The 26,799-nt window shown below is 40.9% G+C and overlaps 1 protein-coding gene across 1 annotated transcript; it reads right to left on the bottom strand.

Moving 5' to 3' along the window:
• ACTBL2 (actin, beta like 2) lies at positions 16,368–18,839 on the bottom strand. The gene has a single exon (XM_005694683.3). It carries the CDS (start codon positions 18,721–18,723, stop codon positions 17,593–17,595), a length of 1,131 nt encoding a protein of 376 aa, XP_005694740.2. The 5' UTR covers positions 18,724–18,839; the 3' UTR covers positions 16,368–17,592.

The following is a 26,799-nucleotide window of genomic DNA, read 5'->3' as shown; positions in this document are numbered from 1 at the left end:
TAGAAGCCCTGCCAGCTACGTAGATTCCTGACCTCCAGAACTGTATGATAATAAACTTGTGTTAGTTTAAATCACTAAACTGTGGTAATTTGTGCCATCAGCAATGGGAAATGAATACACCCCCTCTTCCAACCCATCCTAATCACCTGTTGCTTCCTCAAATCACAGACTTAACCCACTGACTTAGGGATGCTTTGCTTTTTTTTCCTGATGAACTCAAACCATTTTCCATTTCCCACTAACACACACCATGGCTTCACATTCTTGGACTGGGATTTTGAGAAGTCCTAACGTGCTCTGCTGCATTTTAGGGAGAAACAGAGCCCCTATGTATCAGCCGTACCAGTGAGCCAGGCGGGTAGGCAGGTGTGAAGGGGACTTGAGGTGATGGACCATCTGTGTGCTTCTGAGGAACTTGCCTTAATTGGGAAACTTGATTAGGTGGTGCAGTGGTAAAGAAGCTACCTGCCGACGCAGCAGACATGGGTTTCATCCCTGGGTTGGGAGGATCCCCTGAAGGAGGAAATGGCAACCCACTCCAGTACTCTTGCCTGAAGAGTCCCATAGACAGCGCAGCCTGGTGGGCTACAGTCCATGGGGTTGCAATGAAAGTGAAAGTTGCTCAGTCCTGTCTGACTCTTTGCGACCCCATGGATTATACAGTCCATGGAATTCTCCAGGCCAGAATACTGGAGTGGGTAGTCTTTCCCTTCTCTGGGGGATCTTCCCAACCCAGGGATTGAACCCAGGTCTCCTGCATTGCAGGCAGATTCTTCACCAGCTGAACTATCAGGGAAGCCGTAAGAGCTTCTTTGGGGTTACAGAGTTGGACACAACTTAGCGCCTGAGCACAATTAGTTAACTGTGTGCAGCTCTGTATGTTGACTCACTTCTTGCCCTCCCCACCCCCCAACCCAAGTCTTGACTAAAGCCTCTACAAAGCAGTTCATGTGTGCCATAACTGTGCTGCAGACTTGCAAGGGAGTTTAATGACTGTTTCAGCCAAGGCGATAATGAGGAAATAGCCCTTTTGAAGCCAGAGTGGGGCAGACAACAGCAATAATCAATTTTCCCAGGGGATGCTCACCTGCAGGGAAGAATCAAAAATAGTTTTTTTGAGAAAGGCATGTTGTGGCCATTATGATCAGGGTTCTTGGTCTTCCCTAATCAATTGGAAATTGACTAGAGGCCAGACAAGAAGTTTTTCAGGCCAGGCTTTATGGGGGCCCTCCTACAGCAGCAGGAAAGGAGAACAAACAGTAGGGTCCCTTGCTCACTCACTCCCCGAAGCGGAGTGAGCTTGTTCCTTATATGGAGTGAGGGTAGGGCTTGTGCCTAGGGGTTGGTGGGAGAGGTGGCTTAGGTGTTTTGCCCCGCCCCTTCTTAGGTGATGTGTGCAAGGGGTGCTGAGTACCCTGCTTTTGCTCCTGACATCCTGATTTTGCTCTTCAGAAGTGGCAGTTGGGCTTTCTTTGTCTTTTTGTAGCTTTTGTCCAGAATTTGCTCCAACTTTCTTTGTATTTTATTGTTTCAGGAGAGGAGGACCCAGGTGTAAGCATTAACAGCAATGGGTCCCAGGTCCCAGCCTGTCTCAATAAGGGTTAGGATGAAATTCCTTTGCAATGTGAGTGTGCCTCTCTGTGCCAACTACCACTTTTTTTTTTCTTTTTCTTTTTTTTTTTCTTTTTACTTTATTTTACTTTATAATACTGTATTGGTTTTGCCATACATTGACATGAATCCACCACGGGTGTATACAAGCTCCCAATCCTGAATCCCCCTCCCACCTCCCACCCCATATCATCTCTCTGGATCATCCCCATGTACCAGCCCCAAGAATCCTGTATCCTGTATCGAACATAGACTGGCACTTCGTTTCTTACATGATAGTATACATGTTTCAATGTCATTCTCCCAAATCATCCCACCCTCTCCCTCTCCCTCTGAGTCCAAAAGTCCGTTCTATACATCTGTGTCTCTTTTGCTGTCTCGCATACAGGGTCATCATTACCATCTTTCTAAATTCCATATATATGTGTCAGTATACCGTATTGGTGTTTTTCTTTCTGGCTTACTTCACTCTGTATAATCGGCTCCAGTTTCATCCATCTCATTAGAACTGAATCAAATGTATTCTTTTTAATGGCTGAGTAATACTCCATTGTGTATATGTACCACCGCTTTCTTATCCATTCATCTGCTGATGGACATCTAGGTTGTTTCCATGTCCTGGCTATTATAAACAGTACTGCGATGAACATTGGGGTACATGTGTCTCTTTCAATTCTGGTTTCCTTGGTGTGTATGCCCAGAAGTGGGATTGCAAAACTCTCACTGTTTGCAGATGACATGATCCTCTACATAGAAAGTCCTAAAGACTCCACCAGAAAATTACTAGAGATAATCAATGAATATAGTAAAGTTGCAGGATATAAAATCAACACTCAGAAATCCCTTGCATTCCTATACACTAATAATGAGAAAGTAGAAAAAGCAATTAAGGAAACAATTCCATTCACCATTGCAACGAAAAGAATAAAATACTTAGGAATATACCTACCTAAAGAAACTAAAGACCTATATATTGAAAACTATAAAACACTGATGAAAGAAATAAAAAATGACACTAATAGATGGAGAAATATACCATATTCATGGATTGAAAGAGTCAATATAGTGGAAATGAGTATACTACCCAAAGCAACTACCACTTTTTAACCCCAGATCTGGGGACACAGAATAACAAAGTGGAACTTAGGAGCTTGGTGGCACTGGCGACAGTCAACCCTAGAAATAGACAGAGGCAGCCTCTGTGGAGTTAGCTTCTTGACAGGTGAGTCATTGCTCCCATTACACCCAGCCAAGGGCTCAGTTACCTTTACCACGGGTACTGTAACACTTAAACAGCATGTGTTTGTTTTACTATGTCCCACTACAGTCATTAGTGGGACAGTTGTTCAACAACTGTTTAACACCTTTGTGCCAGAGAAAATGCATAACCCTTTTGGTCTGCCATAAAACAGAAGCAGTTTTAAAAATTGCATTTCTTATAATGAGTGTAAAATTCTTCAGAAATAACATGACCCCCTGCATAATGTGGCAGTTGTCATACATGCCACACACCCAAATCTTAGCAGTTCTATCTGTAAGCACAGGAACCAGTTTTTCAGCACAATCAGAAAGCTGGCTTAAGCCCAGGAAGGATTGTAGTTATTTAAGTGATACTGGAATTAAAATGTTTATGTTCAAGCCAAATAGGTTTCTGAGGGTAGTCCAGAAGGTAGGACTTTGTAATTCACCAACTGTCTAACAAATAACACCACATATTCAAAAGGAGAGACTGGAAAAGATAGTAAATGACCTTGGAGGTTATGGGAGAGAGTGGCTGCTTTGGCATTGGCGGCAGTTGTGAGAACATGATAACAGACTGAAGGTGGTACTTGAAGTGAGAGGGAGTGTCTGATATGAGAGAACAGAGTTGGGAAGAGAAAGTAGGAAATGGATAGTCCACCCAGAGGTCAGTGCTTTCCATCAGACCCACGTTCCAGGAATGCTGCTGTCCTGGGAACAGTGTGGCCAGAGGAAAGGAGCAACAGCTACATCCACCTTCTCCCATCCAGCCTCCTGTTTACCTCTACCCACAGCCTTTTGTTTGTGCTGCGTGGCTCAGATAGTAAAGAATCTGCCTGCAGTGCAGGAGACCTGGGTTCAATCCCTGGGCTGGAAGATCCCCTGGAGCAGGGCACAGCTTCCAGTATTCTTGATTGGAGAATTCCATGGAAAGAGGTGCCTAGCAGACTCCAGTTCGTGAGGTCTCAAAGAGTCAGCCATAACTGAGCAACTTTCACCACCTTTTAACACTTTCAGGTGAGTTCAGTTCAGTTCAGTCACTCAGTCGTGTCTGACTCTTTGCAACCTCAGGGACCACAAAATGCCAGGCATCCCTGTCCATCACCAACTCCTGGAGTTTACCCAAACTCATGGTGATGCCATTCAACCATCTCATCCTCTGTCATCCCCTTCTCCTCCTGCCTTCAATCTTTCCCAGCATCAGGGTCTTTTCCAATGAGTCAGCTCTTCGCATCAGGTAGCCAAAGTATTGGAGTTTCAGCTTCAGCATCAGTCCTTCCAATGAACACTCAGGACTGATCTCTTTTAGGGGACTGGTTGGATCTCCTTGCAGTCCAAAGGACTCTCAAGAGTCTTCTCCAACACCACAGTTCAAAAACATCCATTCTTTGGTGCTCAGCTTTCTTTAGAGTCCAACTATCACATCTATATATGACTACTGGAAAGACCATAGCCTTGACTAGATGGACCTTTGCTGCCAAAGTAATGTCTCTGCTTTTTAATATGCTGTCTAGATTAGTCATAACTTTCCTTCCAAGGTGTAAGCATCTTTTAATTTCATGGCTGCAGTCACCATCTGCAGTGATTTTGGAGCCCCCTAAAATAAAGTCAGCCACTGTCTCTACTGTTTCCCCATCTATTTGCCATGAAGTGAGGGGACCAGATGCCATGATCTTCGTTTTCTGAATGTTGAGCTTTAAGCCAACTTTTTCACTCTCCTCTTTCACTTTCATCAAGAGGCTCTTTAGTTCTTCTGCCTTAAGGGTGATGTCATCTGAATATCTGAGGTTATTGATATTTCTCCCGCCAATCTTGATTCCAGCTTGTGCTTCTTCTAGCCCAGTGTTTCTCATGATGTACTCTGCATATAAGTTAAATAAGTAGGGTGACAATATATAGCCTTGACGTACTCCTTTTCCTATTTGGAACCAGTCTGTTGTTCCATGTCCAGTTCTAATTGTTGCTTCCTGACCTGCATACAGATTTCTCAAGAGGCAGGTCAGGTGGTGTGGTATTCCCATCTCTTTCAGAATTTTCCAGTTTATTGTGATCCACACAGTCAAAGGCTTTGGCATAGTCAACAGAGCAGAAATAGATGTTTTTCTGGAACTCTCTTGCTTTACCATGTTAGCTGATTGGAAAATACAAGGTGATTAAAAGGGTTGATAAATAATTTGCTTTTTATTCAAGAAGTAGGTTCTATAAACAGATGGTCAAGTGGGATTTGTGAAGAAGCTGTTAGAGTTATGCCCATAAATTGGCAGATGCTCAGTGTGTCCCTCTTCATATCACAGCATACATTAATCCTCTGATCAATCAGCCTCTTTGAGGGAGTCACTACTGATGGCTAGACTGGCAGCCATGCATGTTCCTTCATTTCTTCAAGGCATGGAGAAGGGTTGGTTCCAACACCACTTCTTAACCACAGTAAATCTATAACCTGGTAACTGAGTGATACAGTTTTGAGAGTGTTTAGTATGGACCTAACAGAAGCAGAAGATATTAAGAAGAGGTGGCAAGAATACACAGAAGAACTGTACAAAAAAGATCTTCACGACCCAGATAATCACGATGGTGTGATCACTCACCTAGAGCCAGACATCCTGGAATGCAAAGTCAAGTGGGCCTTAGGAAGCATCATTACGAACAAAGCTAGTGGAGGTGATGGAATTCCAGTGGAGCTATTTCAAATCCTGAAAGATGATGCTATGAAAGTGCTGCACTCAATATGCCAGCAAATTTGGAAAACTCAACAGTGGCCACAGGACTGGAAAAGGTCAGTTTTCATTCCAATCCCAAAGAAAGGCAATGCCAAAGAATGCTCAAACTACTGCACAATTGCGCTCATCTCACATGCTAGTAAAGTAATGCTCAAAATTCTCCAAGCCAGGCTTCAGCAATACGTGAACCGTGAACTTCCAGATGTTCAAGCTGGTTTTAGAAAAGGCAGAGGAACCAGATATCAAATTGTCAACATCCGCTGGATCATGGAAAAAGGAAGAGAGTTCCAGAAAAACATCTATTTCTGCTTTATTGACTATGCCAAAGCCTTTGACTGTGTGGATCACAATAAACTGGAAAATTCTGAAAGAGATGGGAATACCAGACTACCTGACCTGCCTCTTGAGAAACCTATATGCAGGTCAGGAAGCAACAGTTAGAACTGGACATGGAACAACAGACTGGTTCCAAATAGGAAAAGGAGTACATCAAGCCTGTATATTGTCACCCTGCTTATTTAACCTATAAGCAGAGTACATCATGAGAAACACTGGGCTAGAAGAAGCACAAGCTGGAATCAAGATTGGCGGGAGAAATATCAATCACCTCAGATATGCAGATGACACCACCCTTATGGCAGAAAGTGAAGAGGAGCTAAAGAGCCTCTTGATGAAAATGAAAGAGGAGAGTGAAAAAGTTGGCTTAAAGCTCAACATTCAGAAAACTAAGATCATGGCATCTGGTCCCATCACTTCATGGGAAAGAGACGGGGAAATAGTGGAAACAGTGTCAGACTTTATTTTAGGGGGTTCCAAAATCACTGCAGATGGTGATTGCAGCCATGAAATTAAAAGACGCTTACTCCTTGGAAGAAAAGTTATGACCAACCTAGACAGCATATTAAAAAGCAAAGACGTTGCTTTGCCAACAAATGTTCATCTAGTCAAGGCTATGGTTTTTCCAGTGGTCATGTATGGAAGTGAGAGTTGGACTATGAAGAACGCTGATCGCGGAAGAATTGATGCTTTTGAATTGTGGTGTTGGAGAAGACTCTTGAGAGTCCCTTGAACTGCAAGGAGATCCAACCGGTCCATTCTGAAGATCAGTCCTGGGATATCTTTGGAAGGAATGATGCTAAAGTTGAAACTCCAGTACTTTGGCCACCTCATGCCAAGAGTTGACTCATTGGAAAAGACCCTGATCCTGGGAGGGATTGGGGGCAGGAAGAGAAGGGGATGACAGAGGATGAGATGCCTGGATGGCATCACTGACTCAATGGACGTGAGTTTGAGTAAACTCTGGGGGTTGGTGATGGACAGGGAGGCCTGGTGTGCTGCGATTCATTGGGTTGCAAAGAGTCAGACACGACTGAGCGACTGAACTGAACTGAACTGAGTCTTTCTTGAATAACCCTGTGCAGGGTCTTTGGTTATTCACCTGTTGGTGGGCTGCTCTTGCATACACCTTGTCTCGTCTAGTAGCAATCAGGTTTCGGAACTAGGAGCTAAACCTAGGTGTTTTAGTAACATGCAGTCATTCTAAAAGGGATAGGAGCTCTTGTGAAAAAGAAGTCATTAAATTCTAGAAATACACATGGCACACATAGCTGAGGGAGCTGCTCAGGTGTTGACAACTTGCACTGTGATTTGGAGGAGACTGAAAGGCTTCACAAACAGGTCTTTTTACTTCTCTGAAATGTATTTGGTATTATTGTGGACTTATTGAAATTCTAAGAAGCTCTTAGTGATTCATGCTAGCCAATTAAAAAATAGAGCATTTTTGTATGTACTCCATATAATTGAGTAGAGAAGACACCAAAAGTCAGTTTCATTATTCTCTCTTGTACTTCTCATTTTATTATCCAGCCAGGGACATGGAATGTCTTGATAGATTGAACAGCTGTGTATATTGACTCAGAACTGAGAGACAAAATGTGTCCCTGTCTTGAGATTTCTGAGAAAGAATAGCGATGAGATTTATTCAAATCACTTAGGAAATAGAAGAAGTGGAAAGTTTCATTAATCCAAGAGCAATTATTTTTGAAATTGTCTGCACTTAGAGAATTAAAATGATAATCCTGACCTGGTTTGAGCACTTTTATGGAAAACTCAAGAGTTTTATATAGTGTCAACTTTCTTTATATAATTTCTTTAGACTTAATTTTTCCTTTCAACTTCAAGTGCTCATTTGGTTTTGTCACTTAAAGCCTAGTGATGAGAGCTGAATTATTTCTTAATTTTGTTGGATTTTGAATTTTTTATGGGAGTCTTATTTGTCTTTCTAGAATTATCCTACATGAAAGTTGCTTCTTTTTACCATTTTTTCTTTATTTCTTGAAATAAATCAAGTATAGCTAAATATGTTACCTCTCTTTATATTAGTTTTGGCAATATATAATGGGTCAATATTAAAAGAATTAAAGAATTAGTGGAAATGCTGAAGCTTTTTTGAGGGAAGGAAGATGAATTGTTTGGGTTACCTATTCCCTTAAGATTCGTTAGAATCATATTAAGTTTCTTGAGCAAACTCCCTGGAATAGCCTGATATTTCATCACATTTGAAAGCATGTGTTTCCTTCCTAAAGTGGTAAGCCTTAATATCGCTGGGGCTGGAAATAAAAATTTCAAATGTCAAAAATTTCTCACATTGTATTTTCAAAGAGAACAGACTTCACTGATGTGAGTGGTTGATGCTTTAAAAGTTCTAAGCAAATGTTCACTTTCAACTGAAATTCTATTCCATCTGCTTAATGAATCCATGTGAAGCAAGTCATAGTCATTCTTTCTTTGGTGTGAGGCCTCATCTGAAAACCTGGGAAACGTGCCCCACCAAACAGCACACCAAATACGAAGAATTTAGCAATACTGTAGGTTCCATTCCAATGTGTTTCCCAAGGTCTTGGTGAAAGGTATTACTCCAGGTTTGCTAGGAGAACATAGGGAGTGTGGGAGAGGGAGCATTTGATCAACCTAATCGGTTATTCCTATCTTGCAGAATCTTTTGATTCCTTCCTCAGTATTACAGTAGGGAGTTTCCAGCATCTCAACTTCACCTAATAGGGCTCAGCACTTAGTCCGAATTTCCAGCAATTATTGCAGCACACAATTGGAAGTGATATCAATTATTGAAGCTATTGCATTAAATGCAACATACTCACTGAGAAAACTCCTAAGTATGACTTCAGCCTGATATAAAAGTATGCTTTTCCATCTTAGGTAGAGAACTCTTTTTATCAGATTTTTCCCTTTACAAGGAGCAAAGCACTCTTTGTACACAGATTTCCAAGATTTTTGTCTAAAGAGATTAGCAAAATTTCACAGTTCCTTTTTTGCAGCTAAGCCCTTTCCTCCAGATTTTTGATTTCAGAAGTGAGTACCCTAGGTCATGTTGGGATCTGACTCTAGGTCTAGAAGTAATAGAGGTGACTGTGGAGCCGGGCATGAGGAGAATGGGTGTGCAGGTCGTTATGTGTTTGCTCCTTCCCATTGGTTCTTTGTCTTCTCTGTCTTCCTTGGTGCTTTGGCAAACTGATCTCTTGGACTGTGTCACTGAGCACAGTCCAGATTGATTTCTTGGACTGAGCTCCTTTGACCTCTGACTTCTCATTGGTTTAGGTGAATGGGAAACAGGATCTTGGGTAGTGAAAGAGGAGAGAGTTAGAGCTTTTCCTTTGCCTTCGTCTTTCTTCTTTTGCCAGGGTCCTGGTTGGGACTGTGTTCCTCTACACCCGTAGTTGCCAGGGGGTGGTCCGCTTCCTGGACAGCTCTCACTGCTTTCAGGCCACATGTCTTTCTTTTCTTGCTCCTTCGGGCTTAGTCATGATAATTGCTTCTTACTGTTAGCATGGCGCGCCCCATTCCTTATCGGTTCCTTAAAGCTACCTCGCTCACTTGCTTGCTCAGTTTACTTCAGTCATGTCTGATTCTTTGTGACCCTTAGTCTGTAGCCCACCAGGCTCCTCTCTCCATGGGATTCTGCAGGCAAGAATATTGGAGTGGGTTTCCATACCCTCCTCCAGGGGATCTTCCCAACATAGGGATTGAACCTACCTCTGTTTATGTCTCCTTCATTGGCAGGCGGGTTCTTTACCACTAATGCTACCTTGGAACCTAGACCTTTGTAAACAGTTATAAAATAAATCCTTTGCAGTTAAAACCCTTTGGGTATTCTGCATCTTACCTACAAGGACCTTAAATGATAAAGTTAGCTTTTCCTTTCAAGATACCTCCAACATCTAAGGCTGTTTCGTCTGTATTTATGCAACCAAATGGTAAAGGCCTCATCAGATGAGGAAAAGAGGTTGCTATGGCTACAAGGATGTGTGGCTGGATGTTTGGAGTCTCCTAGTTCTCAAAACCTCCTAAATAGCTCCACTTTGATTTTTGAACCCCATTTTTTCCCATCATTGCTCTGTATTTAACATGAACGTTCTAGTGAGTCTGTGAATTCAATCAGTGGAGTTTGTTTTTAAGGTACTTGTTCGGAGAGGGCAATGGCACCCCGCTCTAGTACTCTTGCCTGGAAAATCCCATGGACAGAGGAGTCTGGTGGGCTGCAGTCCATGGGGTCGCTAAGAGTCAGACATGACTGAGTGACTTTACTTTCACTTTTCAGTTTCATGCATTGGAGAAGGAAATGGCAACCCACTCCAGTGTTCTTGCCTGGAGAATCCCAGGGACGGGGGAGCCTGGTGGGCTGCCATCTATGGGGTCGCACAGAGTTGGACACGACTGAAGCAACTTAGCAGCAGCAGCAGCCTTATATCTCTAGGAGATGAAAAGATTCTTTTAGCTCAGTCTGTGCTTTGAGATGGAGGCCATGATTTAACTGTGTTACTCTCTTTTTTGAACTGGCCAGAGCCAGTAAAAGAAGCCATCCACTGCTCTACATGGAAATCTTCACATCCTTTATGTTGTTTCATGACACTGAAAAATTGGTCCCCCACAGCCTTGAAGTCCAAAAGGACTTCATTTTAAGTGATCCCAGGAGATACTTTAATGAGCTGTTTCTCCTGTCTGCCATGAGTTAGAATATTCTCTTTCCTGAATACTAGAGGGATTCTTACTGCTTTCAGCCAGATAACCAATCCTAGATCTGCCCATTTCTTTAAGGGTCCATTACCCACAATTTCATTCTCTGGTATCAAACTATGTTTCAATCAGCATACTTGATTTTAATCAACAGAAATTGCCTTTAGGTGGTTTAAGCCAGAAAAGAAATTTTTGGAGGGATGATGAGTAATTCAGATTCCACTAAAAAATGAACAGACACTAAGTGAAGAGTCTAGAAAATAAGAAAATTAACTAAAGTCATGTCAAAGCAATAGTCTGGTTAGGATTCTACCGTGGGATCATGCCATAGTCACTGATGGTCTCCCGGTGTCACTGAGACTATGAATAATTTTTCAACATTTCTAGCATATTCAGGGCATTTTCTCAGATTGCCAGTATTAAAATCTCTGATTGGAGCTTTTGATAGACTTAGTCTAAGCTCTAGCTGTTAGTGAATGAGTACGAGCCTGGACCTTGCCTCCCACTAACGTTACCACAAAAGAGAATTCTTGCTGAATTGGTTCAGCTGGTAAAGAACTTGCCTGCCAATACAGACATGTAAGAGATACAGGTTTGATCCCTGGGTTGAGAAGATTTCCTAGAGAAGGAAATGGCAATCCACTCCAATATTCTTGCCTGGAAAATTCCATGGACAGAGAAGACTTGTGTGCTACAGTCCATGGGGTTGCAAAGAATCAGACATGACTGAGCATGCATGCACACACTCAGTTGTTGATTAGCTAAAAATCAAGACAAAAACTGAATTAAAAAAAAAAAAAGGAAGCAATCACTATTTAATATATACATCCTGCCTTCTTGACTCTGGATTGTCTGAGTCCCTTTGTGGGGCCAGTGTTGGAAAAGCAGTCAACCATACTTGCTATAATTCTTGGCCACAGTGATTCAAATATGAAAGTAATGATTACTGAAATTGGTTATGGTTTGAGCATTGTTATGACATCATTTATGGTCTAAACTCCTCCTCTCCCTTTCCTCCTTTTTCCAAATATCCCACTGGTCACAAAGCTTTGCTGATTTGTATTCCATTCTACCATAGAGATTTGATAATTTTATTTTTTATTATTTGTAATTTTGGCTGATTAGTCAAATCAGTAAGTGATGCTAAGCCATACCTAGTATCAAATATTAATAAAAGAGGATAGGTAAAGGGGAAGAATGTTCTTGTTATCTTTACTGTCTCTTTTTAAAATTAATATAGTTTCTCTTTCTTCGTTTCAACTGTTGTTTCTCTGAGTCCATCAAAATTTGAAAATTGTACATTTTGTATTTATTCTGCTGCAGATAATTTCCATTTTGATAAAATGGACTATTTAGCTAAGGATGTAATGTTTTGATTCTAATAATTAAATGAATACCATTTTTTACAATAAGTAGTTGAAACTCCAGTACTTTGGCCACCTCATGCGAAGAGTTGACTCATTGGAAAGACTCTGATGCTGGGGGAGGGATTGGGGGCAGGAGGAGAAGGGGATGTCCGAGGATGAGATGGCTGAGTGAGTCTGAGTGAACTCCAGGAGCTAGTGATGGACAGGGAGGCCTGGCGTGCTGCGATTCATGGGGTCGCAAAGAGTCGGACACGACTGAGCGACTGGACTGAACTGAACTGAGGGGCATATTTACGATTTCTTCTGTCATTTTACTAACTTATTATCTAGAAATTATAGATTTCACATATCATAAGGTTCTTATTACTTGGGTAATTGAAGATTTATAAAAAGCTCGTATTTCTGTGGAAACCTTCCATTTTTGAACTATGAACACTGTGAATTGCCCTAGAAGATTCCAGTATCGTCACTGGTAAACATAATTTTGTCATCACTGTTGAGGCCAGCTTTTCGCTTATGATCCAGCTATGGAAAAAATAGACAATGTTGCGTAGTTACTATTTATCAATTAAAAGAACAGGGAATGATATTTGGGGATGCTCTGAGTGAGTCATAAAGAATATGCAGGAGCCATGAAGTTAAAATACCTTGTTGGCATCTGGCTTTCCCTGTTCACCCCTAACCTATAAAATAGTTAAGGAAAACCCCTCTTACTGCAACACCTCCACGAAAGAGACATGAACGGGAACTTGACTCCTGCTGTGTCTGTGTATCACGTCCTCTCCCTTCTTAACCAGATGCTGTTTCGTGTGGTATGTATATAGTTACAAAGGCCTCATTCCCAATCCCAGAGAGAACAACTCGGCTTTTGACTTACATGTTGTCAAGTAGCCAATTAAATAAGATTTTCCATTTTTCAAGTGGTGTTAGGGTGTGGTCTAGGTAAAATATCTGTCATCCTATCACTTTGGCACATCTGTTGACTAGATTTAACTGAATCTAAAACTGTAATATGATTAGAACAGCAGATGTGGAATGATTTGAAGAACAAGCCAGGCAGCTTGAGGAGTATCTATTGTTTTTTATTAATTATGGTATTAGCTTTAAAAAATGACAGAGTTAGGACAGATCCTTCATATTTAAAGAGGAAGTCTTCAGGTATCAATTAATTTTAATGCATAGGTTCTCTACTGATATGTACATATATATCCCTGAAGACATTCCAAGTATACTTATCAACATCTGGAAGCAGTGTTGGCCAAACCGTGTGCTTAGTTCTTAACATCAAAAACCATATTTTGAAAAGAATCTTTTATAAGTTCTGGAAGGAAACTGAATAGTTACCAAAAAAGGAGACTTTTCAATATATTCTAATGTCTGAGTTATTAGGGAGTCAGATGTCTGAAACTCAACTCTAGCGCAATCTGGAGTTTAGAAAAAGAAAAATATCAGCAAGCATGTGAATAGATTAGAAGAGTTGAATATACTGTTGTACTCACTGAAAAACTTCTCTTTCTCTCATTCATTCGTCCATTCTTCCTTCCTTTTTCTTCTCCTTTTTTAGGCTAAAACTTCAGCAGCTACTTAGCTAGCTCACACTCCAAAAGATGTGGTTGATCAATCCTTTGATCAATTAGAAGAATGGGAAAATTTTATGGATGAGCAAAAGCTTTGAAGATGCAGCTCTGTAGGTTGAAATGCATAGGAGAACTGAATAGGAAAGAGAAGAGATAAAGAAGGGATAAAGAAAAAATATGCCTCAGAGGAAAGACAACACAACAAAAGTGGCAGAGCCTAGAAGACAGCAGCCAAGAACAGAGTGGTAAAAACCAGCTGATGCAGAACTGTGACATTCATGATGTATGCCAGGCTCCATGGGTTCACTCGTTTATTCATTCAGACCCATTTACTGGGTCAATCATCTGTGCCTGACATTAGGAAAATCCTGGATGGTTCAAAGGTGGACAAATACTGTCCCCATCTCTGTCCTCCAGGTGCTCAATGTTGGGTGCGGGTGGGAGAGTGTGGACGCATGTTATAGGTGCGATGCTGCTGCTGCTGCTGCTGCTGCTGCTAAGTCGCTTCAGTCATGTCCAACTCTGTGTGACCCCACAGAAGGCAGCCCACCAGGCTCCCCCGTCCCTGGGATTCTCCAGGCAAGAGCACTGGGGTGGGTTGCCATGTCCTTCTCCAATGATAGCGATGATGCTATACGTATGCAAATGATACAGCGGGAGCACAGGGAGGAATTTACCACTTTTCCTTGGAAAAGGAGGAAGGAGGGCTAGAAAAGACTCTGAGCTGAGCCTTACATGTTACTTCCTTACAGTTTCTGGCAGGTTCCAATGGAGACCTTTGAAATAATTAACCACCTACCAACCCTAATAAATAGTGATCATAATGGTGCCTGAACCATCTAAGAGAAGTTTTTATGTTCTGTACAACTTGTGTGTCCCTTAAGAGTTAACTCAGTGACTCCATCTATTCTTTGGAGGTGATCTCCTTCTTTGATCACCCAGACTTAAACTGTCCTTATTAGAATTATCACAGGCCATAGACCATGTCTAGTCTATGAACCATCATTAGATCATGCTGCTTTCCACTCTACATAATTTCCCTCATTACTGGATTGTAAATTCCCTAATGTCCTTGAAATACTTTCCTAGTAAATTTTAGCATTTGTTGTTTGTTGTTGTTCACTCCCTAAGGTGTGTCTGGTTCTTTGCAACCCCATGGAATTTACAGCTGCAAAATGAGTGAATCAATGTGGTAAGGCTCTTGACATGTCAAAAGATTACTCTTTTGATTATCTGGAAAATGTAATACTTAGTTCTATCTTCTCCATAACAGAATTGTGAATGTAAGGCTCAATCTGTGGTCTAGCATGACTTAATCTTACTATAAAAAAAAAAAAAAGTGCATCTGAAAGTTAGGGAAGAAGTGTAGGTATTGGCTTTGTATCATGTGCACTTTCAGAAGAATATTACCTGTGGTCAGGAAATAACAGTTTTAAGGAGGCTGAGGTGCAACCCCAGTCCTAGATTGCTGCTCAGCATGGCTCATCAGGAAAGGGTGGGAACCACTTACGATGGTGTGAAATTCATCTGTGAAGGCCCTCTCAGTGCTGTGCCATCTGGTGAACCACTGGTGAATAACAAGCCAATTACATTACCTGAAAAGATGACATTGATTCTAAAATTTAAAGTTGTGAGTGTTTCCTCATTGAATTCATCCATCAGTCAGTCAGTGCTGATGAATGGAATATCCAAAGACCTCAGGCTTAAATTTATTTGCATTATGGAATGCATATTTTCAGCTAATGATTCAGGGCTCAATAGTTCTCTCTCTGAGAGGTATACTTTACATGTCCTAGAAATTTACTGTGAATGGGGAGATATGCTTTTTCCAGTAATTGAGAATGTAGGTCAATGTTTTTGAGAACCACTCTGCAAATGGGAAGTGTTGTAGTGTATAAATTCAAGCTATTATTATTATTGCTATTAACTCTGCCTACTAATTACCTGAAGACCGGTTCATCCACTAAAACTTAACTTTGTAATGCAGACTGCAAGGAATTTATAACCTTATCTACTAGCCCTTTCCTTTTTTAAAATTTTAATTTCCTTTTAATGTCTACACAGTCAAATGTATGAGGTATAAAATTATATGAATGAATAGGTTACATGTATAAAAAGTGATCCTCTCTGTATGGAGAAAGTAACATAGAAACTTACATTACCATATGTAAAATAGATAGCCAATGGGAATTTTCTGTGATTCAAGGAACCCAAAGAGGGGCTCTGTAACAATCTAGAGGGGTGGGATGGGGAGGGAGATGGGAGGGAGGTTCAGAGGGAGGGGATATACGTATACCTATGGCTGATTCACGTTGATATTTGGCAGAAAATAACAAAATTCTGTAAAGCAATTATCCTTCCATTAAAAAAATAAATAAATTTTAAAAAAAGTGATCCTCTCTGGATCATCCTACATTTCTTTGGGAAGAATTGAGGAGAAAAAACAGGAAATGTAGGTGTGAATTAATTTTCATTTATTTAAAATTAAAGACGAAAGGAAACTCAATTCTTCTAAACTAAAGTGGCTTTGGAGGTTAATTTTGGTTAAATGAATTAAAAACTATTTTCAGATTAAAGGAAATAAGCAACAGTCAAATCCTCTGAAAATTTTTAAGGGAAAGAAAGCTTAAAGACTCCAATTTAGACATTTAAAACACAAGTATAAGCTTCCCAAACCAAAGGAAAAGAGAAGAAAATTCCTTTTTCTTGAGACTGTGATAATGGCTTAATAAGCAACTCCCCCCCCAAAATTCTAAAATTTCAGAGAAAAACCCTGAAAAATACAAATATCTCTGATATTCACTTAATGAGAAGTCACAGAATAGATTGCAATAAATGTGCTAGTATTTAAAATTGGTTGAAAATCATCACTGAATTCCTTAAAAATGTTTAGAGAACATAGGAAGATACACAGATGCTTTGTAAGATGTTGATATCTTAGAGACACTTCACATAAAGAGATTATTGCCTGTTACTGGAGATAAAAAAAATAGAATTATTCTAAAATCTTCCAATAATAAAATTGAAATTATTATACTGGTATTAGAATTTGTAGTTTACAAAAATGCTACAGATATGTTTTTCCACAGTGAAATCCTTGGTAAGAGAAATATTCAAAATCATGATCTATAGAAATAACTCGACATGCTATTATGCTAAGCAATGGAAATAAAATTATTTTTGTCAAACTGTAGCATAATGATGTTAATTAATTTGATATTACAATTTTCCTCTCTATTTTAAAAGTTAGGCCTTATCTGTAACAGTTTTGCTGTTTTACAAGTACAATGAAGTTTGATAAGTCAGATATTAGAATACACATTTGATCAGCAGAACTCTACTCTGAGCTAAAAGTTCAGTTGATTTATAAACTTTATAAATATTAATGGAATGCTGCTGTTCCATTATGCTTATTTAATAAGGGAAACAAAATAAGGAGTTACCAAAATGGTGAATGTTGGGGAATTAAGAAATTCACATTAGCTGTTCAGATAGCCAGATTTATCAGTATATTTTAAGATAGATTATTCTATTTCCTCAGTGCTTATAAATATATGAATATCATTGACCCATATAATTTACTGTCTCTATACAAAGAAGCAAAACAAACCAAAATTCTAACTAATAAGGCATGTTTGCTAAATACATACACATATTTTTTTTTTTACAGGTTGTACAGCTTGCTATTGTTAAATATTTAAAGCAAGAACTAGTATTTAAAGATTGAAAATTCTAGTTATCTGTTTTGGAAGGACATTTCTCACTTTACTCCTTGTCATTTATTTTCATTTAAGCAAGTCTATATTTCTTTGACCCCTAATGGTAAAGAAAATAGAATAGAATATCAGAATTATCCAGAAGTTGATAGAGGTCAAATATCGTTAGCTGGGCGGGAGCCCACAATGCTTGGATGGAGATGAATTTGCTAGTTTACACACTAGCAAGAATGGAAATTTACCTTGACTCAATTGGAAGTGGATAAAAGCAGTACTATCGCCATGATCTAGAACTTGGGGACAATGCCAATGCATTAGCATGGAAGCCCAGTCAGAAACACTTCCTGTGGACGATGGGAGGACCAGCCTCATCGTACTCCTGCTTACTGATCCACATTTGCTGGAACGTGGACAGGCTGGCCAGAATGGAGCCCCCAATCCAAACGGAATACTTCCGCTCTGGGGGAGCGATGATCTTGATTTTCATGGTGCTGGGTGCCAGGGCTACAATTTCCTTCTGCATCCGGTCAGCAATGCCAGGGTACATAGTGCTGCCTCCGGACAGCACGGTGTTGGCATACAGATCCTTGCGAATATCCACATCGCACTTCATAATAGAGTTGAAGATGGTCTCGTGGATTCCACTGGACTCAATGCCCAGAAAGGAAGGCTGGAAAATGGCTTCTGGACATCGAAAGCGCTCATTCCCAATAGTGATCACCTGCCCGTCGGGAAGCTCGTAGCTTCTCTCCAGGAAGGAGGATGCTGCAGTGCTGACCATCTCTTGCTCAAAGTCTAGGGCCACATAACACAGCTTCTCTTTGACGTCACGAACAATCTCCCGCTCAGCCGTGGTGGTGAAGCTGTAGCCTCGTTCTGTCAGGATCTTCATGAGGTAATCGGTCAGGTCTCTGCCGGCCAGGTCCAGACGCAGAATGGCATGAGGCAGGGCATAGCCTTCATAGATGGGCACAGTGTGAGTGACCCCATCCCCAGAATCCATCACGATGCCGGTGGTCCGGCCGGAGGCATAGAGGGACAGCACGGCCTGGATGGCCACGTACATGGCAGGTGTGTTGAAAGCCTCGAACATGATCTGAGTCATCTTCTCCCGGTTGATCTTGGGGTTGAGGGGTGCCTCAGTGAGGAGGATGGGGTGCTCATCTGGAGCCACGCGGAGCTCGTTGTAGAAGGCGTGGTGCCAGATCTTCTCCATGTCATCCCAGTTGGTGACCACTCCATGCTCAATGGGATGCTTCAGGGTCAGGATGCCTCTCTTGCTCTGGGCCTCATCCCCCACATAGCAGTCCTTCTGGCCCATGCCTACCATGACCCCCTGGTGCCGGGGACGCCCCACCATGGAAGGGAACACAGCCCTGGGGGCATCGTCACCACCAAAGCCTGCCTTGCACATCCCTGACCCATTATCCACCACCAAGGCAGACAGCTCATCATCACTCATGGTCCTGTCCAGAATCTTCCAGATGGGTGAACAGAAGTTAAATACAAAGAGCAGACTCTGGTGTACAAGAGAGAGAATGAAGAGGCTGACAACTCTTCAGAGCTGCCTGCAGAGAGGGGAGCCTGTGCTGTGATGATAGGTATTTAAAGGTACATACTGGCGCCTCCCATGTCCTGTCCCACCAGTTCTCAGCATTTCTGGGTGGGGTTGCCTTTGAGGTATTAATAATTATGATGATACAAATCATTAGTAGACCTTCCTTCATAAGGGGAAAATTGGCAACCAAGTGGCTGAATCTCAGGTTACTGTAATTAGGCAACCCACACAGGGTTGTCGGTTTGCTTTGGTACAGTGTCTGGATAACTATGATGATGCAATGGGGCATAGAAATGCAAGATGAAAGAAAGCTGGAGTGAGGTATGGCTAACAATGCCAAAAGGGACAATTCATCCCTAGTTTGCCCTCTGGGTCCATTTTCTGTACCCTAGATTTAATTTTCCATTCTTAATACATTGTTCTTATGAATTTGACTCTGAAAACAACTTTTTCAAGATTTTATTCTCCATTAGATTCCAAACCCCAAAGGATATTATCATGATAGAAACTGTTTTAATGAATAAAAATAATGAATGACCAAGAGAGGCCTCACAGCTGTAATTATTATGCATTTGTGTCATGTAAAAATTTAGAGATATTTAAGAGACTTCTAGTGCATTAGTGATCAAGTAAAATCAATAAACTACTACAGATTTTCTTTCCTGATATAAATTCTAATAACCAAATTTCATTAAGCACTATGCTTATTAGACATTGTTCATAGAACTAGGTTTGTTGGGTTCATGTTGATTGCATAGGGGCTGAATGTTCAGCCATCTTGCATGATTTATTAGATAAAATGCAGATTATAAAATATTTATGTGCAATAATTCTTGTTTTATAACAATGAGCAAAGTTTAGCGATAAGAAAATTTTAAGTAATATTTGAACTGATCTTTAAAACATTTTGATCTTTAAGATTCATATTATGATATCAACCATCTCTGTAACTGTTAAAATGTATCCAACTGAAATAGTATTAGCTTTACTTCAGTTTTAGGATGTATTAAGCCCTGATCATATCACAGGAAGTTTGTCTGCATTTTATTTTTAATATAGAAATATAGATAACCTGGTAATGTATGTATCATGATAAAACAGAGGATATTGGTAACATCTTACAAGGAACCAGCAATTAAGAGAGTTCATTAGTTTGTTTCTTTATGTATTAGGTAAATGGACTATTTAGGAAGTCAAGAGATAACTGGAGTAACAGGCAATTTTGGTCTTAGAGTACAAGATGAAAAGGACAAAGGCTAACCGAGTTTTGTCAAGAGAACACTCTGGTAATAGGAAACACCCTTTTCCAACAACACAAAAGATGACTCTACACATGGACATCCCCAAATGGTCAATACCAAAATCAGATTGATTACATTCTTTGGAGCTGAAGATGGAGAAGCTCTATACTGTTAGCAAAAACAAGACCTAGAGCTGATTGGAGCTCAGATCATCAGCTCCTTATTGAAAAATTCAGGCTTAAATTGAAGAAAGTAGAGAAAACCATTAGGCCATTCAGGTATGACCTAAATCACATCCCTTATGATTATACAGTAGAGGTGACAAGTAGATTCAAGGGATTAGATCTGGTAGACAGAGAGCTTGAAGAACTATGGACAGAAGTTTGCACACTGTACAGGAGGCAGTGAACAAAATTATTCCAAAGAAAAAGAAATGTAAGAAAGCAAAATGGTTGTCTTAGGAGGCTTTATTTACAAATAGCTGGGAAAGAAGAGAAGTGAAAAGCAAGGGATAAAGGGAAAGATATACCTGACTGAATACAGAGTTTCAGAGAATAGCAAGGAGAGACAAGAAGCCCTTTTTAAATGAACAGTGCCAATAAATAGAGGAAAATAGTAAAATGGAAAAGACAAGAAATATCTTCAAGAGAACTGAGAGATCGAGGGAACATTTCACACACAGATGGGTACAATAAAGGACAGAAAAGGTAAGGACCTAACAGAAGCAAAAGAGATTAAGAAGAGGTGGCAGGAATACACAGAATAACTATACAAAAAAGGTCTTAATGACCCAGATAACCACGATATTGTGGTCACTCACCTAGAGCCAGACATCCTGGAGGGTGCCTTAGGAAATATTAATACGAACAAAGATATTGGAGGTGATGGATTCCAGCTGAGCTATTTCAAATCCTAAAAGATGATGCTGTGAAAGTGCTGCACTCAGTATGCCACCAAATTTGGAAAACTCAGCAATGGCCACAGGACTGGAAAAGATCAATTTTCATTCCAATCCCAAATAAGGGCAATGCCAAAGAGTATTCAAACTACTGCACAACTGTGCTCATTTCACATGCTATGAAGGTTATACTCAGAATCCTTCAAGCTAGGCTTCAGTAGTACATGGACCGAGAACTTTCCATATGAACAGGCTGGATTTAGAAAAGGCAGAGGAACCAGAGATCAAATTGCCAACATTCGTTGGATCATAGAGGAAGCAAGGGAATTCCAGGAAAACATCTACTTTTGCTTTATTGACTACATGAAAGCCTTTGTGTGTATCACAACAAACTGTGGAAAATTCTTTAAGAGGTGAGGATACCAGACCACCTTTCCTGTCTCCTGAGAAAATCATATGCAGGTCAAGAAGCAACTGTATGTAGGTTAAGAAGGCATGAAATTAAAAGACACTTGCTCCTTGGAAGAAAAGCTATGACAAACTTAGTGTATTAAAAAGCAGAAACAGGAAAGCCTGGTGTGCTTCGGTCCATGGGGTTAAAGAGACACAACTGAGCAACTGAACAATAACAACATAAAGCAAGATTTAGAGCTGGACATGGAACAATGGACTGGTTCCAAATCAGGAAAGAAGTACGACAAAGCTGTATATTGTCACCCTGTTTATTTAACTTATATGCAGAGTACATCATGTGAAATACCAGGCTGGATGAATTGCAAGCTGGAATTAAGATTGCCAGAAGAAATATCAACAACCTCAGATATGCAGATGCCACTCTGATGGCAGAAAGTAAAGAGGAACTAAAGAACCTCTTGATGAGGGTGAAAGAAGAGAGTGAAAAAGCTGGCTTGAAACTCAACATTCAAAAAACATTCATGGCATCTGGTCCCATCACTTCATGGCAAATAGAAAGGGAAAAATTGAAAGCAGTGGCAGATTTTGTTTTCTTGGGCTCCAAAATCACTGCTGATGTTGACTGCAGCCATGAAATTAAAAGATGCTTGCTCCTTGGAAGAAAAACTTTGACAAACATAGACAGCATCTTAAAGAGCAAAGACATCACTTTGCTGACAAAGGTCCATCTAATCAAAGCTATGATTTTTCCAGTAGCTGTGTATGGATGTGAGTTTTGGACCATAAAGAAGGCTGAATGCCAAAGAATTGATGCTTTCAAACTGTCCTGCTAGAGAAGACTCTTGAGAGCCCCCTGGACAGCAAGGAGATCAAACCAGTCAATCCTAAAGGAAATCAACCGTGAATATTCATTGGAAGGACTGATGTTGAAGCTGAAGCTCCAATGCTTTGGCTACCTGATGTGAAGAGCTGACTCATTGGAAAAGACCCTGATGCTGGGAAAGATTGAAGGCAAAAGAAGGGTAGGCAGAGGTTGAGATGGTTCGATAGCATCATCAACTCATTGGACATGAATTTGAGCAAACTCTGTGGGATAGTGAAGGTCAGGGAAGCCTGGCATGCTGCAGTCCATGGGGTTATTTTGAGTCCGACACAAATAAGTGAGTGAACAACAGCAACAGCAAAGCGGGATATAATCTCCTCTGTCAACTCTTCTAAAGCAAATTTTTCATGCCCATATCTAAGTTATCTAAAACCTTCCTTTAGGTTAATTAATTAATTAATCAACCCAATAATGGCCACTTTGTAAGAGGTAGCCGTAGCCCAGTAGTCCTGGACAGATGTGTACCCTCTAGTTCAAGGCCAGAATCAGGCAGTGTCCTTGCCTGTGAGCTTCCTAGAGGGCCATGGTAACACGAAGTTATGAGTGTCCAATCCTCTTCTTTGTCTACAACTTGATATAGAATCGTGTTTTCCTCTGGGTTTTTCCAGTGCTTTCCTCTATAATGTGACTTTGAAACTTTTCTTTCTAACTAGTCATGGAAAAATGTGGGCTTCACTACAAAGTCCATAGCTTTGCTTCTTTCCCCTCCACTAGGACTGTCTTCTCCCTTGGATTGTTTTTTTTTTTTTTTTTTTGTATCTGCAAATCCAGTTCCTCCTTCAACAGAATTAAAGAATTCACCTTTAAACCTTCACGCTGAATGGTATTGTGTACTTCTGTTTCATGCAGCGCAATCAAGCTTTTGATTAAACCTATTTTATTGCTGTAGGATGGTGCTTCTGGGAATGTTTTTTTCTTATTTAGATCTGTGACAAACCCCATGTACACCCTACAATACTGAAACAAGACAAAATATTGCATTTATCACTGCTTTCTATTTATGAATCTCTTCCAGAATATAAAACAAAGTCATGTCAGTGTAGGAGCCCAGGAGGCTCTCAAGAACAACCTTAGATTCTAGATTTACTAAAGCACTCTCCTAGAATTGCCTTTGAACTGAGAGCTGGCTGGTAATGAATCCACACCACATAATTGTCTTGAGACTGAGGCTGATGTGGGCATTTGCTAGAAGACCTTCTAGCCTCTTGGTGTCCCAAGAGAAATTTTCATCAATTATATATTCTTAAAATAAGATTGAGTTCTTTTAATTAACCCCCCAATAATACCAGAGGGACATATCATAATTAGACAGTCATATAAAAATAGCATCTGTTGGACTGGTTACATTTTTAAAAAATAGAATTTGTATGAGTGAAACATAGGAAGATGGGTTTACAAAAGCTGGGCTCTAGGGTTCTCTAGTTCCTGAAGGTAATAGATTTTATAACTGACTGGAATTTGCAGATATTTAGTTGTGTGTGCTAAGCTGCTCAGTCGTGTCCGACTCTGCGACCCTATGAAGTCTAGCCTGCTAGGCTCCTCTGTGCATGGGATTCTCCAGGCAAGAATACTGGAGTGGCTGCCATGTCCTCCTCCAGTGGATCTTCCCACCCCAGGGGTCATAGTGACCATGAAGTCGCTCTGTCGTGTTCGGCTGTTTGCAACCACATGGACTGTAGCCTACCAGGCTCCTCCGTCCATGGGACTCTCCAGGCAAGAGTACTGGAGTGGGTGCCGTTGCCCTCTCCACCCAGGGGTCAAACCTGCGTCTTTTGGATCTCTTGCATTGGCAGCCAGATTCTTTACCACTAGCGCCACCTGGGAAACCCATTGAGTTAACCTAAATCTAAAACCTATTGGGTCTTTAAGATTAACTTTTGGAAGCCCAGAATGTCATACTCTTTCACGTTTGGCCTAGTTTGACTCTCACACAGCTATTAAAAACCCCAGGAAGGGATAGGTATGGGCATGACATGTAATGACAGTCAACTGAGGTCATTTGAAGCATTGCCCTGCCTCCCATCATCTTGCCTTTTCCATGTAACCTTCAGCTGATTTAATCCACAAACACTTATTAAACATCTCCCATGTGCTGGGCTCTGGTGATGTACCCATGAATAAAACACAGCCCTTATTTTTAAGGGGTTAACTGCTTGATGGGTGAAAATCCCCTCTTAGCAGGCTGGCGTGTGGTCACTCTGCACTGATGCAGGAGCAGCCAGCTTGTGTCCTGATTGGCACTGCCTGGGCTGCACTGATTCTTGGCACTTATTTTGACTATCATTCCCCAGTACACAGATAACCGTGGTTGATGTATAGGGAGAAGGAGCTTGGGGTGATAGAACAAGGAGGGAGAAGGCCATGAACCTGGGGTGAGGGGAAGAAGAAGACCTCTATGCTGAGTCTCAGAGGAAGAGCAGGAGGCTGCTGGCCCATGCAGGGAATGTTGCATGTATGAACTTGGAAAAAAATCAGATAATCAGTAATGATTTGGAATTAGGTATCTATAGAAATGTCAGCAAGGGTTTGGAACACGAATATGGATCCTAGTAGTAGGGGTGACAGAGGGAGGGGAACTCTAGAACTGGAGGTAACTTCCCCTCTGTGCACAGATGATCAGACTAGGGGCCTCTCAGCCATGTGCCCATGGAGGCCTGTCTCAGTGATTATCTCCTATCCCCAGACTCTCACCTCTAAACCAAACCGCTTGAGACTGAAAGTTTGAATGAGGCCCCTTTCTGCTGCCACCCTAGGGACCCAATTTGAAACTTGAAGCCAGCTACCGTGTTCCCTGCTCAAATACATGGATGAGTAGGTAGTGAGATTTTTTTCATTACATTTGCTGATTTACTCATTAATAGATATAGATAACCACTTTTAAAGTTAAAAACTCTTTTATACTTAAATACTATCCAATATTTATATTTCATATTGATAAAATGGCTTAATCATATATTGGGAAGTATAATTGTTCACTCAAGAGAAGTCTATGGTTTAATAATTTCTTGTGATAAATTCATGAAAAGCATTTACTGATAAAGAGCTTATAATGATTTACTGTTTATTTGTTTTAATAAATGGAATTTTGTAGAAACTTGGGAAAAATTTACAAAATACAGCAAGCACTCCCCCAGATAAAACCCAACTCACCTGTTTTTAAGTGAGGTGTGGGCAAGAGGGAGGAAGAGGTGATGTTGGTGAGGTGTCACCTGGTTAGTTCCGGGAGGCACTTGGAAGGATAATTGGGGCACAAAATCGTTTTAGTGGCACAGTGACCACAGCTCCCAGCCCCCGGCCTGTGCTGGCCTATTTTTCTTTGAGCAAGACCAGCATTCACTCCTCAGGCTGACAGGGCTTCCCTTGTGATATTTAACAGGATTAGAAATGAATTTTATGGCCGTTTTTCTTTACTCTTAACTTTAAAATATGCCATAGATCAGCTTTCGGCTAGATGGATTGACTTATTCATATAAACAAAGATGTCAAGAGGAGGAATGGATTTCTATGTGCAGTAGATGAGCCTGGGGAAAATATAAGGAAAGAGGAGAGAAAGTAGGGGAAGTTTGTGCAAATGGAAATGTCAGTCTTCACCGCGGCTCACCCACTGCTTCACATCAGGCAAGCTCCAAGCTGTGCTCTGATTCTGAAAGGTGGAGAGAGCAACCGGAAACACTGGGATTCCTGATCACTGAATGTGTGCCAATTTCTTTGCTAAATGTTTTCCTCACACATGCCAGTTCTTAAATCATCATGACAGTCCTCATAAGAGATCCAGCATTATCATCCCCGTCGTAGAAGGATTAGACTGAAGTTTAATGAGTAAACTGATCAAAGCTACACAGAGTGATAGAGGCAGCGTCAGGATTCGAATCCAAGCAGATCAATTCCAGAGCTCAAGCTCTGCCTGAAGATGGGCTGAAAGACAGTGTATAGGGCCTCTGATTGGCAACCAGTGAGACAGGCAGCCAGCTAGGACCATGCCTGTGAAGTCTTTGTAGTCTTGTTGGGAAACATCATCTTAGAGCATCCAAACACCATTTTAGAGTGGAGACCAGGTTGAATATTAAAGTCCAAAGAAGAAAATGAAAAGTAAGGTTCTTTCAAGTTATTAATAAGAATATCAAGACCTCTTACTCTCTAAATGGAGAAAAACAAATGGTGACTTATGCCTGGACTGAGAAGGGAAGACATTTACAAGTAAAGAGTCAAATCTATGATCTAAAATAAGAAAACAGCAGAAAAGTGATTTCACGAGGTAGTTGCAGGATGTGGCAGTAAAAAGCAAAAACCAAGTCATTACAGTAAATGCATGCTTTGGATTGCAGCCATTTGCCAAGTGAAGGCTTCCGGGTGTCAGTCTTCAGAGCGTAAATGGCATTGTCTCCAAACCTCCACACTTGACCATCACATGCCAATGGTGAATGGTAGAAAGTGGGGCAAAGACTTTCTGCTTTCAAGGGATTTAGGAAGCATGGTGAGCCTGGGGTAACTGAATCCATTTGATGGTTTCTGAAGCAGGTCAAGAATGGAAGTAACCAAAATGG

This window comes from Capra hircus, chromosome 20 (assembly GCF_001704415.2).
Source record: "Capra hircus breed San Clemente chromosome 20, ASM170441v1, whole genome shotgun sequence".
Lineage (NCBI taxonomy): Eukaryota > Metazoa > Chordata > Mammalia > Artiodactyla > Bovidae > Capra > Capra hircus.
Note: the sequence above shows the minus strand (reverse complement) of the source record. Positions and strands in the feature narration are given on the sequence as shown.

Bases quoted from the DNA above. Each gene is read 5' to 3' on its own strand.
- ACTBL2 (XM_005694683.3), bottom strand. From the start codon at position 18,723: ATGAGTGATGATGAGCTGTCTGCCTTGGTGGTGGATAATGGGTCAGGG.